Here is a 17634-nt window from a genome sequence, read left to right as displayed (position 1 = left end):
CGCGGTTGCCTAGGAGACCGATGGGCTGCAGCAGCAGCTGCCGCTGGACGGGAAAGCTGCTGGAGCCTGGTGGTTGAAGTTACAGTTGAGGCGATGGCGCACGAAGGCTCGGTGAGCTTTAGCTCAGCTGAGGGTGGCCCAGAGCGGGGTTAAGACCTGTGTCCGGAACCGTGGGCCAGCTCTGTGCCACCTGGCATCCGCCCTTCACGCGGGCGTTCAAGATGCCCGAGAAAGCCATGTCGGTGCACTAGAACAGAAAACCTGCACCTGCACCACGCGCGCTCACAAGCATTGTCACACTTGGAGCCTGAGGGAAGGGGGTTAAATGCGTGATGAAGAGCCCAAGAACAAGAAGTGACTTTGGCAACAGTTAATGCATTTAATGAGTCTCTTATATTGAGGTACTCATTTAAATGGATAAACCAGAATTGGTCAGGCACTGGGGAGAGGGTGTTGCTAGATAGGATTCATTTGGAGAATTTCGGGAGGAAGAAGTGGATTAAACAAGAATTTTGAGGCTGCACTTGAAAGTCAATTGTTTAAAAGCCAAGAAACTCTAAAATAAACAGACTGAAGAGTATTCATGCAGTAATATCTGCAACCCCTCTGGTCAGTCCATTTCTAGGTATAGCCAGCCATGAGCGCGGGTGTAATGAGAGCCTGGGCGGGGTTGTCTGAGGAATCAACTCTCCTCTCCCAGCCCTGCCTACCCGTGCTCTGGCCAAGCCTGAGCGGGGCTTTGGACCCTTCCTTGGGCTTGCCAACAGAACTGTTCTCACTAGCAGAGAGGGGGAACGAAACTTAAGGGATTTTGAGTTCAGTGTGAGGTTTAGGAAACACCAGAGTTGGGCGAGAATTAATTTTGGAGAACACCGTGTATGAAGCAATAATGTTGGGGCTGGGGAGACAAAAGTTAGGGAAATTGTGTTGGGAGGTAAATTTTAGAAGGAATCAGATTCAGGGAGGCTGTCATGGGGGAAATTAAGAGGCTCCCAATAATTTACTAGTAAATTCATATGTCCCTAAAATGGGTTTTTGGGAGACTAGACTTTTATTTTTCAGTGGATTTTTCTTGATTATAAAAGGATATAAAGTCATTGTAGAGAACTTATAAAGTGGAGAAGAGTGTAGGAAAGAAACACAGGCATGGTGCTTTCCTTTCCTTCAACACGTATTGGTTTACATACCTGAGATCATACTTGATATGTAATTTTATATCGTTTCTTTCATTTAACATTACATCATAAGTATTTTCTTATGCTATTGTAAATTCTTCCTAAAGACTGCCTTTAATCATCACATAACATTTCGTCATATAGGTAGCACACAATTATAGGTAGCACACAATTAGCCACCTCTTTTCCTTGTTAGATGTATGTTTTCAATATTCTGCTATTATAAATGACATCACAGGGAATATTTTAGAGAATATATTTTCATTTCAGAGTATGCCTTTGTGTATTTATAAAACTGGAATTGGTACTTTTGAAGATTGGACATCTTCTCAAATGTTTAGTAGTCATCAGTAGTTCCACTTTTGTGAAATATTATGTTCTTTGCTTATTATCCCTGGAGATCTTATGGTTATAAAAATTTATATGCATTTTTAATATAATTGGGAATATTTCTCTTTTAAAAAATTTGTTGCATGTATTTTTTGTTTAGGAAGCAGAATGAAGCCAAGCTCTGGAGTCAGACAGACCTGCATATGAATTATGACTCTACTACTTCCTTACTCTGTGATCTTGGGCAAATTCTGTAAATTGGGGATAAAAATAGTATGTAGTCTAAAAAATGTAGGAACTGAATCCATATATGTGACTGATATACTTTAAGTGCCCGTAAATGATAACTACTATTATCAGCTTGTAATTAGGAATTTTAAATAAAAGCACAGGAAAATTTGATATATATATTATATATATATACATATATGTGTATATAAATATATACACAGTTACCTACCCATTTCTTTATTATTTCTTACATTACTTTTATGCTCAGGCAGCTCTTTCTCACCCAGAGATTATATGACAATTTAAACTATTTTCCCTACATTTTATCTTTTGTTTTAGTTTTGTTTTGTTTGTGTGCGTGCTTTAATTCATCTGGAATTTATTTAGATATATATTGTGAAATGAGGATCTAAGTTGATTTGGGGGATGGGAGGAGATGGGAAACACATCAATAATTCCTGTACTGTTTATTGACTTTTTAAAATTCTTGAACTCTGAAGAATTTTGAATACTTTGAACTAGCGCAAATAGCAGGGATGGTGCAGTTAGAGCTATACATAGCCTGTGTTCACTGTGTAATCCCAAGCAACTGGAGGTAAACTGCCCTCAGGTTTCAGCTCCTTTGTCTGTGAAAGGGACTGAGTGAGCTGTTTGAAAAATTAAATCAGCTGGGTCACCTGAAAAACATCTGTCTCATAGGAGGCTCTTAGTAGTAAATCATCCCTTTCTAAAGGCCTTTCCTTCGTCTTAGACAACCTAAGGAAGCTGCCTCCTAACCCATAACTGCTGCTCCACTCCTCGGGTTCCTGTCCTGATTGCCTTGTTCCTTTCCCACAGAGGCAGGTCCGAGACCGCGGGGTGACCCGATCCAAGGCGGAAAAGGTGCGGCCACCTACGGTTCCGGTGCCGCAGGTGGACATCGTGCCTGGGCGGCTCACTGAGGCCGAATGGATAGCGTTCACGGCTCTCGAAGAGGGCGAGGACGTGGTGGGCGACATCTTGGCCGATCTGGTGGCCCGAGTCATGGAGTCCGCCTTTAAAGTCTATCTGACCCAGCAGGTAGGCCTGGATCCTTGTCCTTCAGACATATCTCCGCTCTCCCTGACCCCTCCCTGCTGGACTGAGACCCTTTCTCGCCTCCGCAGTGCATTCCATTCACCATCAGTCAGGCACGGGAGGCCATGCTGCAGATCACCGAGTGGCGCTTTTTGGCTCGGGACGAGGGAGAATCTGCAGTGGCAGAGGACCCCACATGGGGCGAGGATGAGGAGCCCTTGGCTTGCACGACGGATGCCTGGGCTCAGGGATCCGTGCCAGTGCTGCACGCCCGGGCCTCGGTGGGGCTGGAGGAGACGTTTCAAGGCGAAGTAAGCCCAGCCTCCAGCTGCCGCCCACCTCTCACCGCTGCCCCGGACCCATTACTCGCCCCTGACCTCCACCCCTGTGCATTTCCCCAGGACCAAGAGAGCGTGGACCAGATCCCTTTAGAAGGATCGTGGACGGATTCAGGCTCTCAGGAGCGGATGGAATCTTGGGAGCTCACAGTCACCCCGGGCTCTCCACCCACGCCCGAGTTGCTTCAGGAGACAGGGCCCAGGGGTCCTCTAGAGAAACTGGGTGACCAGTCGAGGGGCGACCAGACTGACCAGTTTGCAGCCGGATCCTGGAACTCGAGCAGCCAACTGTCGATGGAGATGGTGCCGGCAGGCAGTACCCACGCTTCTCTGGAGCTGTCCTTGGTAGCCAGCCCTCAGGCCTCTGTCGAGCGGGCACAGCCCATCAGCTCTCAGTTCTCCCTCGAGGACCTCTACGATTGCACGCCCCAGCCGCACGCGGCTGGAGACGGGCCGGAGCTCAGAGAGGAGAAGGTGCCCCTCATCTCCTCGCGGGTGTTGGTGTCCGATCCCTCCGCGGGCGGCTCCACCACGCTCAGCCCCTCGGCGGGATTCCAGCCGCAGCCGCCGTGGCTGGCTGACGAGCGGCCCAGCGCACTTCACTCCAGAATTGGCCGTAAGAGGGCGACGGCGCGTCTGGACCCCGCGCGGCTGCCGCGCCCCTGGGTGCGCCCGCTGTCGGAGGTTCTGGTCCCAGACTCGGAGGGCCGCCCGCTGGAGGCCTACCGGGGGCGCCAGCAGGGCGAGAAGACCGAGGCCCCAGGCGGACCGCAAGCCTACGTCTCCCCGTCAGAGTTCTTCCCTTTCCCACCTGGCGTTCCTGTCCGAGCTTTGGGCCCCGGTCTCAGCCTCCAGTTCCCTACTCTAAGCTTGGGCCTACCGTCGCCAGGCTTTGGTTCAAAGCTTCCCTTCCCCAGTCCCGGGCTCCGTTTTCTCGCCACACACCGGGCGCGCCCGGACATGGCACGCAGCCCCAGCCCCAAACTGTGGCCGGGTGCTAAGTGGCCCAGCGGCTGGGAGGGGGAGGCCGAACTGCTGGGTGAGCTCTGGGCCGGCCGCACCCGTGTACCTCCGCAGGGCCTGGACCCTGGGGACCGGGAGAGCCAGGATCCTCACCAGTGCCTTCATCCCGTGCCCCAAGTTCTGGAGGCCACGTCCCAGGTGACCTGGAAACCTGTGTTGCTGCCGGGAGCACTGAAGCTGGCTCCTGGTGTGAGCATGTGGAACCCAAGTACGCAGGTGCTGGTCAGCTCCGCTGAGCCTCAACGGGACGAGAGAGAAGGCAGCGCCTCTCCTCCCATCCATACAGATGCCCCGAAGCCCCAGGTGACTGTGGCACAGCTGATGAACTCAGCCGTCAAATTGTGGTCACTCCCCTCCAAGCGCCTGCCCCATTCTAAGCCCTAGGCAGTGGGAATTCTACCTTCCTTCTGTCTGCTTGCCAGAAATAAACAGCTGAGTTGCCTTAAGAATTGGCCTGATGTCTATCAGTTCCTTCCAAGTGTGTGCTCTCACTGAACTGGAGAGGTCTATAAGAACACAGAACATAATTAGGTTACACCCTTAGGAGACCCTGCTTTAGGGTCAAGGTGGCTCTCCAGCAGAGGCATTCTGGAGAACCATCCCCATTTCCACAAAGGAGCACACAAGGGTTTCAAGAGGGATCTGCCTCAGTTGGGAGAACTTAAAATCTCCTTCCAGTAGGGGAAGAAGGGGATGGCTCTATTTAAGCACAGAGTGATTCAAGACATGAGGAATTTGATTTTCAGTCCCTGGAGCTCTATCAATGCACCTTAGAGTGCAAATCCAAGTTTCCTTTGGAGACAAATTTGAGACTATGCAGGATTTAGGGAAACTCTGACTCTCTTGATCTTTGACTTGGACCAGCATTGGAATGAGGCAATCAGATAGCTAGTGAAAATGATTTAAGGAGGAACTCACTCTCAGGTTCAAGTGGGATATTCTAACACATCCAAGAGTGAGTGCCTCCTTAAATTTTGCGCTTTATGCTCCACACCAACTTGCTGGCTGGTCCTACTCAGCTTTGACCAGTCCCTGCCCCCCTCCTGTGGGCAGCACTTCCCCGTGGCAGGCCAGTCTTCTCTGCCATGTCGCTGTGGTCTGTACTCAGCAGCCCAGTGTGGGGTGCTGGCTCTGTCCTCCTCATTCTGGTCCTCCTGCTTAGACTAAGTGTGCGGATGTGGCATAAGTTTTATCTCTGGGACCTTCAGCACTGCTCCACGGATTTGACTGGGAAGACAGCAGTGGTGACTGGAGCCAACAGTGGTGAGTGTTCCTCCTGACCTGCCACAACCACAGCCTCCAACTGCCCCATCAGGGAGGGCAGAGAGGAGGACCAGCTCCTACTGTCAGAACCCTTGTTTCCCGCCCTACTTGCTCCATTGGCCTCTAGTCACCCCCCAGACTAATATAATCTGAAGCTGCCCTCCCACAGGCATTGGGAAGGCTGTGTCCCAGGAGCTGGCCCGCCGCGGTGCCCGTGTGATCCTGGCCTGCCGTAGCCGAGAGCGTGGACAGCAAGCCCTGGCCGAGATACAAGCAGCATCTAAGAGCAGCCGTCTCCTACTTGGTGAGGTGGACCTGAGCTCTATGGCCTCCATCCGGAGCTTTGCTCAGCGGCTGCTGCAGGAGTGTCCTGAGATTCACCTGTTGGTTAACAATGCTGCAGTCTGTGGTATGTGCCTTGACTTGCTTCCCCTAAACACATTTCCAGAGTTTCATTTCTTAGGAACCTCAAAATAGGCATCCTTCAAGCCTAACCTGTACATCCCATGGAAAGTCTCTAATTCAGACACTATTCTTAAAAACCTAAATTATAGTCTCAAACATCATTGCCCCATCTCAACACATCCGTGCTCCTGTGATGTTCCTGTGCTGGGTTTATTCACTCAGTCGTGTCCGACTCTTTGTGACCCCATGGACTATAGCCCCCCAGGCTTGTCTGACCGTGGAACTCTGTAGGCAAGAATACTGGAGTGGTTACCATGCCCTCCTCCAGGGGATCTTCCCAAACAAGGGATCCAACCCAGGTCCCCCACCTTGCAGGTGGATTCTTTACTGTCTGAGCCACCAGGGCATTTCTACTGAACCCAATATATCCTCCCCAGACTCTGTCTCCCTCAGGATTCTCACTCCATCACCCACCACCTATGTTTTCATCTCTCTCAGGGTTCCCTACAACACTTACCCCAGAGGGCCTTGATCTCACCTTTGCTACCAACTACACTGGGCCCTTTCTGCTCACAAATCTGCTCCAAGGTAAGGAAGGATGGGTACTTACCTTCTGTGTGACCCCTGCTTTTCCATTCCTCTAGCATTTTCATGGCTTACTGTCTATCATGGTCATCTCCTTTCCCTTGGCACCCAGATGCATGCTGAGTAATAACCCAATACATTTTTACTTTTCATACCTGGCATCAGTCAAGATTAGGAGACTGGTAACGGAATCAGTTAGCCCCCAGATATCAATACAACCAGCAAGAGGATATAAGATCTACACCACACTTCTCTTTCCCTCAGGTCTGAGGTCTAGCCAGACCAGTAGAGTCAGTCATCTCAGGTCTGAGTTCTAGCCAGAGTGGTAGAGTCAGTCATCTCAACAAAAGCTTCTTGAAGGTGGCATCAGGCTACTAGGTTTAAGGAGGCTGTGTTCTCCTAGGGAAGGGAGGAGTTAAGCAGCAGGCACATTCTCCCTAACATTTTCTCTGGATTGTCTAATAGCCTCTTTATAATTTTATTTATTTATTTTTGACTGTGCTGGGTCTTCCTTGCTGCATGGGCTTTCTCTAGCTGCCCTGCATAGGCTTCTCATTGCAGTGGCCTCTCTTTTCGTGGGGCACAGGCTCTAGGGTGCGTGGGCTTCAGTAGTTCTGGCATGCGGGCTCAGTAGCTGCATCTCAACTGTGCTGGGGCTCAGCGGTCGTGGTGCCTGGGACCAGCTGCTCTGTGGTATGTGGGATCCTCCTGGATCAGGGATTGAACTCGTGTCTCCTGTACTGGCAGGCAGATTCTTTACCATTGAGCCATCTAGGAAGCCCTCTAATAGCTTCTTTAAAAGAAAATTAATTTTTTGGTCAGGTAATGAATATATGTCCAACGTACAAAAGGGTATATAGAAAAAGAAAGAAAGAAAAGAAAAACTCTCCTCTCCTGGAAAATCAGCTGCCCATTCCCTTCCTGGGAGGCAACTCTTATTGACAGGTCTCATGTACCCTTTAGTGGGCAATTAAATTAGTCCTGACTGGAAAGTGAACAAAGAGCAAGGCCAAGCTCTATGGGTTTGTAATGTATTAATATATGTTTTTCCCCTTTCCAAAAATTGTAACATGCTATAATACCCTGTGTCTTGCTTAGTAATAATTTCTTCAACTGTCTTCTTGTTACTGAAAAGCGTGTATGTGTGGGGGTCTTGCTGCTCGCCATTCAAAAGCCAGTAAACAGGCCAGGTTGATGGAAAGGAAAGTTTGCTTTATTTCAGATTCTGGCAACTAGTGGTAGGGAGGGTGGTGGACATCTGTTCAAAGGCTAACTCCACCACCTGACAAGAAGGGGGTGAGAGCTTTGATAGAGTGTGTGTAGTGGGGAGATTACATGTGGAAACAGCACATTTATCTCTAACAGTCATCTTCAACTGGTCATCAGTAGTCTGACTAACATCGTCTTGATTGTTTTAGGTAGAGTTAATCTTCAGTTCCAGGGTCTGTTTGTTCCCATTTCTTTGTGGTCAGTTTTCAGAATTGTGGCAGCTCATGTCCTGGGTAGAGTCTGGTCACCATGTAGTTAACTTTTCCACCTGATATTTTGGTATCTATAAGACAGCTCACAGGATATGGCTCAAAATATTATCTATAACCCTTGAGAAAGAACTAAAGGTCCTTGACTATGCTTAATGACTAAATTACTATTATTTAGTCTCTTTAGACCGTTTTCCTTTGTTTCAGTGTTTTCTCTGATTAAAGTTTTCTACAGACAAAAGGCAGGCAGAGGACATGGGGCGGGGAGGAGGGGCAAGGACCTTATGGTCCTGGTCTGTTTCATTCTCTCCTGTCTCCTCTGTCTAATCTATTCTCCCTTCTGTGTCTTCCAAGAAATCACCTTTCATTATATCACTTGGTTCAAATTCTTGGAAGGTATTCTGACCTTTATAAAGTAACTAAGCTGGTTCAGTTCAGTTCAGTTGCTTAGTCGTGTCTGACTCTTTGTGACCCCATGAATCACAGCACGCCAGGCCTCCCTGTCCATCACCAACTCCCGGAGTTTACTCAAACTCATGTCCACCAAGTCAGTGATGCCATCCAGCCATCTCATCCTCTGTCGTCCCCTTCTCCTCCTGCCCCCAATCCCTCCCAGCATCAGGGTCTTTTCCAATGAATCAACTGTTCACATCAGGTGGCCAAAGTATTGGACTAAGCTGTTTATCTCCACTTAAAAAACCTCCTGCAGACTGAGAGCCTCGCCTTGGCCTTTCCCAAACCCACACCCTCATCTTCAGTTAAAATTTTTTCTCTCTTAGGCCACACTCTGTCTTCTAAATCCTGGCTGTAATTTGCACATGTGTTTCCCTCTTATTTGGAATATCCTTTCCCATCCTTTTAGCCTGGCTAACTTACTTCAGCTTCCAGCACTCAGCACAGACACCGCTCATGCTGTGGATCCTGTCCTGACACCTCTGCCTCCCACGAGGTGTCCCCATTTACCACGTAGCTCAGTTGATAAAGAACCTGCCTACAGTGCAGGAGCCCTAGGTTTAATTCCTGGGTTGGGAAGATCCCCTGGAGAAGGGAATGGCAACCCACTCCAGGATTCTTGCCTGGAGAATCCCATGGACAGAGAAGCCTGGCAGGCAGTCCATGCGGTCGCAGAGTCGGACACGACTTAGCAACTAAACCAATACCACCACCTGAGCCGCTGTAAACAGCTCTGTTCCTGTGCAGGTGTTGTTGCATGAAGATCAGTGTCCGATTAGGTTGTGCGTCCCTTTGGTCTTTACGTCACTGTGTTTGCAAGTCTGGAGTTCAGCTGTGCTCTTTAAGAATAATTTTCTCTTCGGCAAATTATGGCTGAATACCTCCACTCAATTTTTCATTTGTGTTTCTTCATTTAAATGGAAGACTCAAAATAGTTTTAGTATTTTGAAACAATAAGTAAACTCATATGTGATAACTATAATTTTTTATACTTTATATAATCCAGACTTTTTTGTGTATAGTTAGGAAACTCTTTTTTTTCCCCCAGAGATTTGCTTACACCTCTTCTATTGATAGTAATTTTACTTTCATTCTTTTGGAAGATAAATTCCAAAAATTTTTTTTTAATTTAAAAAAATTTTAATAAAACTCTTTCTCAAGCATCTCTGCACATATTTCTTTTCCCCTAAACCTAGCACCCATATGTCTTTAGTACCTAGCATGGTGTCTGCCATAATTCAGGGGCGCAGTGAATATTTGTGGGATGAATAAGTGAATGAATGAATGTATGACTGTGTGAAAGACAATTTTCACAGCATTTCCAGCCTCTCCTCCCCATTCTTAGCCATTAGCAAAATAAAAATATAAACAAGAATTATATTAGCTTCAGCTGGCAAGTGGCAGAAAAGGGACAACTCCACTTTTATTTTAGGCAAAAAAAAGACCACACTAAAATAAAACAAGAAGAAGAACGTTAGGAAAGCAGCTAATGAAAACAGTCGCAGTTCACATTACACTATACACAGGGCCCACTGATCTTCTGAAAGCCTGGGATGGACCCTGCTCTCCTGTAATCTCATGGAGAAGCAGGCTGGGGTGTGGGCATGGGCGTTGACTCCATGACTTGGATTAAAGGTATGTGGTCTTCTCTCCACCTAGGGGCCCTTCAGCGGGCAGGGTCAGCCCGGGTGGTGAATGTATCCTCCTTCCGGCAATCACATGGGTACATTGATGAGGATCACCTGGTAGGGGCCGGTCGACCTTTGGCCTTCAACCAGAACTATGATTGCAGCAAACTGCTTTTGGCCTCGTTCACTGGGAAGCTCGCCCAGAGACTTCGAGGGACAGGTAAGTGCCGCTGCCACTCCCTACTCTTCCACTCCCAGCACTACCTCCCAGCCCTTCCCATCTCACTCCACCATATTCTGGCCTTAAAATACTCCCAGTGTCCCCAAGCCAGCTGTTAATCTCCTCCATTTATCATCTGTGCACCCAGTATCTCACTCAACCCCATCTTCCTACCTCCTTTTCATTCTCTTCCAAGTTTCTCATCATCCACAACGTCCCTCTCCTCCAACACCATCCATCATATTCCCCCTCAAGATCACCCAATGCTTTCTAATCCTTCTATCTCCTTACTGGCTTGGGTATTGCTATTCATGTAAGTTACGAAACACGGACTTCTCTGGCAGCACCCCCAAGTCTCTGGTCACCTCTGCCTGACAGAACTGGTGGGCTCCTTCCTTAACTGCACACCGCAGCGCCACACTTAGCCCTCCCTTCCCTCCATCCTCCTCTCACTTCACTGTGCACGACGCTTCTCAGGTGTGACTGTGAACTCCGTGGACCCAGGTGTTGCGTACACAAAAATCATGAAGCACTTCTCCTGGTCATATCGCATCCTCTTCTGGCTCCTCAGCTTCTTCTTTAAGGTGGGTGCTGGAGAACCTGGCGCTGCCTGAAGAGGGTGGGTCAGGGCTCTGCTGCTCGGCGTCCCGGGAAGTCAGAGCTTGCCTGGCGTTACTCTTCCACTTCCGCGGTGTCTCTGCAGGATAGCAAGCAAGGCGCAGTCCCAGTCCTCTACCTGAGCTTAGCAAAGGAGCTGGACGGCATTTCTGGCAAACATTTTAGCAGTTCCTGTGTGATAACTCTTCCCCCGGAAGCTGCTCAGGATCCTCACGTGGCCCAAAGCCTCTGGAATACCTCAGTCCGGCTAACAAACCTAGACAAGGTGGACTGATCTTCTGTGACCCCTGCCCTAACTAGCCACCCTCCCTCTGACTCCCTTATGCCTTCTGTCTGCCAGCTCCAAGGATCAATCTCTTTTGTCTAGTAGAGTGACCGCTCCCTCTCCCTGTTGGTTCAGGGATGTGAGACCTCAGATCAGCCAGGGGACAGTTTCAGCTTCTATTTTATTGCTAGTTGTCTGATAGAAGTATTCATGTCTTAGGCACTGGGACCTCCAAACCTACTGAGTCCCACATTGTAGGGACAGGGAGTAAGACTCCTTTCAGTGGGTATTAGACGTGCCAGTAAGAGGGGGCACTTCTACCTATAGCCCTTGGTTCCTGGCCTTGGGAGAGGCAGCGCCACACTGCGTCCTCTGGATCAAGGTGTGTGCCGCGTCCTACCGGGCCGCACTCCAACTCCACAGTACCGTGACTGAGCCTACAGGTAACCCTTCCACCTTGCTATCAAGCCAGCTGCTCCTGAGTGCTGAGTCCAGCAATAAAGATAGTGAATTCTGAGGGTGAGAGACCATTGTTTCTTTCAAAATCTAAATGAATTTTGAAATAAACTTTTTCAAATTTCACATACACAAAGCCTGTATGTGTATGTATCTACTTGGGAGGATTGAAGTTTTTATGACAATGAGTTGTTCTAAACATGAACAGTGTGTACTTTTATCTATCTAAATCTTTTTAATATCTTTGTAAAATTTTGAATAAAGATCTTACACAAGTCTTACTATATTTAATTTCAGATACCTTACTTTTTATGCTATTGCAAATGGTATTTTGAAATTTGTATATTAATTGTATATCATTGAGCAACTTTATTGTTATCTAATTGTGATAAGTCATCTGTACATTCTTTTGGTTTTTGCATATGGAAAATCACACCATCTGGGAATAATAACATTTATTTCTCCTCTTTCAATTAATATAAATTTTATTTCTTTTCCTAGACTTTAACTGATTTTCTACTATTAAACCAAACTTGAATTTAAACCAACTTTGTCAGAGTGCTAATTTTGTCTGAAAAAAAGTGGAAGTTAGTTACACAGTCGTGTCTGACTCTTTGTGATCCTGTGGACTGTGGCCTGCCCGGATACTCTGTCCATGGAATTCTCCAGGCAAGTTTATTGGAGTGGGTTGCTATTTCCTTCTCCAGGGGATCTTCCCAACCCAGGAATCGAACCTGGGTCTCCTGTATTGTAGGCAGATTCTTTTTTTTTTTTTTTTTTTTTGTAGGCAGATTCTTTACCAACTGGGCCACTAGTGAAGTCACTAGTATATAATTTTGTATACATGGCTAAATTTAGTATACTCATGTTTTTGTTTGGAACTATTTATTCATAAATGAGACTGACCTGTACTGTACTTTTCCTTACTTATACTGCCATTGTCTAGCTTTGCTGTCATGGATAGATTCATTTTATAGAATGAATTTGGAATTCACGTTAGTGTAGGGACATTATATAAGAAAGTGCTAATTGCTCAGTTGTGTCTGACTCTTTGAGACCCCATGGACTGTAGCCCACCAGGCCACTCTGTCCATGGAATTCTCCAGGCAAGAATACTGGAGTGGGTTGCCATTCTCTTCTCCATGGGATCTTCCCAACCCAGGGATTGAACCCAGGTTTCCTACATTGCAGGCGAATTCTTTACTGTCTGAGCTACCAGGGAAGCCCTTATATAAAAAGCAGATGCCAATTAATTGAAGATTAAATGTGAAAGAAACATGCTAGGGGAAGTGGCTGTGAGAGAAAGTGGGGAGAGAAAGCTAAGAGATCCATCAGATCGTGATACAAGTCTGACCCAGAGAGAAGGTTGGTTGGAAGCATCTTAGAGCGCAGTGGAATGATTTTTCCTTTTTGGGGGGCCATGTTGCATGATGGATCTTACTTCCTCTACCAGGGATCAAACCCGCAGCCTCTGCCAGTGAAAGTACAGATTCCTAACCAGTGGACAACCAGAAAAATCCCAGTTTTTCCTTTTTAAAAGTCCCTCTTATATACAATCTATTTCTGTTCTTTAGAGATTAGTCTAAAAATTTTATTTTATTGGCCACGCTGAATGCAGGATCTTTGTTACCCCACCAGGGGTCAAACCTGTGCCCCCTCCAGTGGGAGCATGGAATCTTAATCACTGGGCTACCAGGGAAGTCCCTGCATTTTAAAAACCCGAAATCTTAACTCTGTGACCTTTGGGGTCTGTGGTTTTCCACACATAGGTTTAATTGCCCTAAGGCATGTGAGGTCTTAGTTTGCTGACCAGGGATCAAACCCATATCCCCTCCATTGGAAGGCTGATTCTTTTTTTTTTTTTTGGAAGGCTGATTCTTTTTTTTTTTTTTTTTATGGAAAATAAATGGACACTTTAATATATTTTTATATTACATGTTGAACATTTAACTCTCTTTTCTCTTTCAATTTATTTCCTTTCAATTATTTCCTATTTATCACTAGTGTGATCCTAGTGGATTAAACAGTTATCAAGATTCACTTCAGGTAAATTGCCAGACTGCTTTCCAAAAGGGCTGCCCAAATTTATGTGGCCACTAACAATGCAGGAAGTCTCGAATGAGTCATTCACATAACATAGGTAATAACCTGATGCATATGTTAGTTGCTCAGTCGTGTCCAACTCTTTTTGACCCCATGGACTGTAGCCTACCAGGCTCCTTGGTCCATGGGATTCTTCAGGCAAGAATACTGGAGGGTTGCTGTGCCCTCCTCCAGGGGATCTTCCCGACCCAGGGATGGAACCCTGGTCTCCTGCATCGCAGGCAGATTCTTTACCGTTTGAGCTACAGGGAAATCCTTATAATCTGATAGACAGCACATATTTGTTTAAAATATTTGCCCAAGTCTGTCCTTTTATTTTCAGAGTTATTTAACATTTTCAACCCGTACATATCCATTACTGAACCACACTTAAAACTGCAGAAGCGCTTTCTCTTTAATTCACTGTTACGAGGAGGGTGGGGATCACCCTCCCTTCTTCAGCTATAGACTCTGATCTGTAGCGAAGGTCACATCTTACTCCCTACTTCCGTGTGTATTTGAAATTTTCGGAGCAACACTGACAATCCTGTGGTGTAATTAACGGAATTCACAGCGGAAGGTAGGCCGCATGTGAACCGGTGGGCAGCCTTTACCTCGTGAAAGGGGAAGGAGAGTACATCGGTTGGGGTGTCTTGCTCTCTCGGTAGACCCTGTTCATCTGGAAGGCTGATTCTTAACCACTGGACCACTAGGGAAGTTCCATCCCTGCATTTAACATTATCTTTTTATCTTTATTCTTCTTTCAAACAATACATAGATCTTAGAGGTCTTTGATGTTCTTTAACATTAATCATTCTCTTTAGATTCATATGCTTTTATAATCCAATATTTAATAATATTGTTATCTCAATTTCACAAATCAGGTATTTTCTTATTTTAAATAGTTGACATTTATATGGATTTACTCATATGCCTAGTATTTTCTTAGTTCATTCTCCTTTCTTGTGTCTCAGATCCTCTATCTGGGATTATTTTTCTTCTACCCTGAAGTACATGCATCCTTTAGAAGTTCTTTTCATGAGGGTTTGTGGTAGACAAAATTCTAAGGTGGCTCCCAAGATCTGCACGCCCTCCTGCCTTGTGTACACATTCTCTATAATCACTTCTCCCTGGGTGTGAGCAGATCTCATGAACATGATGGAATTATACTCTTGAGATTATGTTGTATATCAGGGATTACATGGGATTTACCGATGTAGTTAAAGTCTGTGACCATTTGGCTTTGTGTATGTGCTGTGTGTGACTGCACAATATTCATGTCTATCATATTTTTATTACATCTTTCTACATTTGAGTTCCTCAAAGCTTTCCACAGTTTGTGTCATTCATTCATTTATTCATTAAATGAATTAATGGAGTGTCAATTGATCCAGGCATTATTCTATATGTTATTGTCCTACAGTAATAAGTAAAATAGATAAACATTCATGAATTCAAGCTGTATATATTCCAGTGGAGTAAGAGAGATAATAAACAAAAATATGTGGTAAAATTACATAGATACGAGTGCTTCTTGGCAGAAAAGCCATGATAAACAGAGACAGTGTGTTAAAAAGCAGAGACATTACTCTGTCAACAAAGGTTCATATAGTCAAGGCTATGGTCTTCCCAGTGGTCATGTACAGTTGTGAGAACTGGACCATGAAGAGGGCAGAGCACCAAAGTATTGATGCATTCAAACTGTGGTGCTGGAGAAGACTCCTAAAAGTCCCTTGGACAGCAAGGAGATCAAATCAGTCAATCTTAAGGGAAATCAACCCTGAATATTCTTTGGAAGGACTGATGCTGAAGCTCCAGTATTTTGGTCATCTGATGTGAACAGCCAACTCATTGGAAAAGTCTGTGATGCTGGGAAAGATTGAGGGAAGAAGGAGAAGAGGGCATCAGAGGATGAGATGGCTGTATGGCATCACAAATCAATGGACATGAACTTGGGCAAACTCCAGGAGATGGTGATGGACAGGGAGGCCTGGTGTGCTGCAGTCCATGGGGACCCAAAGAGTTGGACATGACTGGGTGACTGAACAGAAGCAACAGCAATGAGTGCTATGGACATAAGTGAAGCAAGAAAGAAAAGGAGTGTCATGATAAGGGGCCTGGGTAAAAATTTTAAATAGGTTGGCCAGTAAAAGACTCAAGTAACCTGTTGACTTTGAGATAATCAAAGGAGATCTTATTTTGGGTGTGTTAGTTGCTCAGTCATGTCTGACTCTTTGCAACCCCATTGTAGCCTGCCAGGCTCCTCTGTCCATGGAATTTTCCAGGAAGGAATACTGGAGTAGGTTGCCATTTCCTTCTCTAGAGAATCTTCGCAACCCAGGGATTGAACCCAGGTCTATTGCATTGCAAGCAGATTCTTTACAATCTTAGCCACCAGGAAAGCCTAGCCTAAGTAGATGAGCCCTTTAAAAGGGCTTAGTCTTAGCAGAGAGATTCAACAAGATGGCTCCAGTCAGACTCTCTTGCCCCACCCTCTCATGCTCTCTGGCCCCATGTTCTGTAAACAAAGACTGCACAGTTATATAGCTGAGATTACTTATAGCACTGCATATGAGCATCATGAGGTACTCACTGGGTCACGGGCTACTTTGTGCGTTATACCTATATGAGCTTCACCATGGAAGCCCTGGCTGCTGCTGCACCGAAACTACTTTAGAGTGGGATCATGGTTATGTTATGGCTATGTCATGGCTACATATGGTTATGTTATGGCTATATCACGGCTACATTATGGTTATGTTATGGCTATATCATGGCTACATTATGGTTATGTTATGGCTATGTCATGGCTACATATGGTTATGTTATGGCTATGTCATGGCTACATTATGGTTATGTTATGGCTATGTCATGGCTACATATGGTTATATTATGGCTGTGTTACCGCTGCTGCGTCAGCCAGGAGAGAGGCTGTGCTATGGCTGCCGTGCCAGTCAGGAAAGAGAAAGTGTGTCTGCAGTTCCTGTGGCTCCTTGAGTCATCTTCCAGCCTCTTAACCTGTGCCTGGCTCACCCTGGGTTCAGCAAACAGTGTGAACAGCAAGACAACTGGCATCACGAACAGGATCTGCAATACAACCATGTAGAAATAAACTGCCGTATTGTGGAGAAAACCACAAGGCCTCTAAAAGTTGAGGCTTTGGTTCTATAGTTACAAGGAGCTGAATTTTGCCGGTGACCAGTGACCTTGGAAAAGGACCTGGGGCCCAGATAAGATTGCAGCCCTGGATGGCACCTTGATTTCAGCCTGGGGAGGTCCTGAGCAGAGGACCAAGCTAACCTGTACCCAGACTCCTGACTCACAGAAACTGTGAGATAGTGTTGTTTAGTCCCTGAGTTGTGTCTGACTCTTTGTGACCCCATGGACTGCAGCACACCAGGCTTCCCTGTCCCTCACTATCTCCTGGAGTTTGCTCAAAGTCATGTCCATTGAGTTGGTGAAGCCATCCAATCATCTCATCTGCTGTCACACCCTTCTCCTCTTGCCCTCAATCTTTCCCAGCATCAGGGTCTTTTCCAACAAGTTAGCTCTTTGCACCAGGTGGCTAAAGTATTGGAGCTTCAGCTTCAACATCAGTCCTTCCAATGAATTTCGGGGTTGATTTCCTTTAGGATTGACTGGTTTGACCTCCTTACTGCCCAAGGGACTTTCAAGAGTCTTCTCTAGTACCACATTTCAAAAGCATCAATTCTTTGGTGCTTAGCCTTCTTTGTGGTCCAACTCCCACTTCCATACATGACTACTGGAAAAAACAGCTTTGACTATATGGACCTATGTTGGCAAAACTGATGTCTCTGCTTTTAATATACTGTCTAGGTTTGTAATAGCTTTCCTTCCAAGGAGCAAGTTTCTTTTAATTTCATGGCTGCAGTCACCATCCACAGTGACTTTGGAGCCTAAGAAAGTAAAACCTGCCATGTTTCCATTTTTCCCCATTTATTTGCCATGGAGTAATGGGGCCAGATGCCATGATCTTTGTTTTTTGAATGTTGAATTTTAAGCCAGCT

General features: G+C 46.1%; 2 protein-coding genes across 7 annotated transcripts; both read left to right on the top strand.

The window, feature by feature from the left end:
• The first annotated feature begins 2 nt into the window (after window positions 1–2).
• C11H2orf81 (chromosome 11 C2orf81 homolog) lies at window positions 3–4602 on the top strand. 3 transcript variants are annotated; one of them, XM_043918428.1, is made up of 4 exons: window positions 3–111; window positions 2574–2795; window positions 2882–3103; window positions 3194–4602. In XM_043918428.1, the coding sequence occupies exons 1-4, from the start codon at window positions 94–96 to the stop codon at window positions 4535–4537; spliced, it is 1806 nt and encodes a 601-aa protein (XP_043774363.1). In that variant the 5' UTR covers window positions 3–93; the 3' UTR covers window positions 4538–4602. The 3 variants fall into 3 exon arrangements, with proteins under 3 accessions (XP_043774363.1, XP_043774365.1, XP_043774364.1); XM_043918429.1 differs by lacking the exon at window positions 3–111 and adding an exon at window positions 274–401; XM_043918430.1 differs by lacking the exon at window positions 2882–3103 and having other exon boundaries at window positions 37–111.
• A 603-nt stretch (window positions 4603–5205) lies between these two features.
• Window positions 5206–12063, top strand: LOC122702616 (retinol dehydrogenase 12-like). Of its 4 annotated transcripts, XM_043916237.1 has the most exons (7): window positions 5206–5416; window positions 5586–5825; window positions 6320–6409; window positions 9997–10185; window positions 10663–10769; window positions 10889–11068; window positions 11396–12063. In XM_043916237.1, exons 1-7 carry the CDS (start codon window positions 5239–5241, stop codon window positions 11501–11503), a joined length of 1092 nt encoding a protein of 363 aa, XP_043772172.1. In that variant the 5' UTR covers window positions 5206–5238; the 3' UTR covers window positions 11504–12063. The 4 variants fall into 4 exon arrangements, with proteins under 4 accessions (XP_043772172.1, XP_043772173.1, XP_043772175.1 ...); XM_043916238.1 differs by lacking the exon at window positions 6320–6409; XM_043916240.1 differs by lacking the exon at window positions 10889–11068.
• The last annotated feature ends 5571 nt before the right edge of the window (window positions 12064–17634 follow it).

Source organism: Cervus elaphus, chromosome 11 (genome assembly GCF_910594005.1).
Source record: "Cervus elaphus chromosome 11, mCerEla1.1, whole genome shotgun sequence".
Classification (NCBI taxonomy): domain Eukaryota; kingdom Metazoa; phylum Chordata; class Mammalia; order Artiodactyla; family Cervidae; genus Cervus; species Cervus elaphus.
This window is presented reverse-complemented; position numbering and strand designations above follow the sequence as displayed.

What these genes read in the sequence shown, in the direction of transcription:
- C11H2orf81 (XM_043918428.1), top strand. An exon ending in AAGTCTATCTGACCCAGCAG is followed by an intron (nt 2,796 to 2,881) that starts GTAGGCCTGGAT and finishes TCGCCTCCGCAG; the next exon opens with TGCATTCCATTCACCATCAG. An exon ending in AGGAGACGTTTCAAGGCGAA is followed by an intron (nt 3,104 to 3,193) that starts GTAAGCCCAGCC and finishes GCATTTCCCCAG; the next exon opens with GACCAAGAGAGCGTGGACCA.
- LOC122702616 (XM_043916237.1), top strand. Translation starts at nt 5,239, where the DNA reads ATGTCGCTGTGGTCTGTACTCAGCAGCCCAGTGTGGGGTGCTGGCTCT. An exon ending in TAACAATGCTGCAGTCTGTG is followed by an intron (nt 5,826 to 6,319) that starts GTATGTGCCTTG and finishes CATCTCTCTCAG; the next exon opens with GGTTCCCTACAACACTTACC. An exon ending in TCCTCAGCTTCTTCTTTAAG is followed by an intron (nt 10,770 to 10,888) that starts GTGGGTGCTGGA and finishes GTGTCTCTGCAG; the next exon opens with GATAGCAAGCAAGGCGCAGT.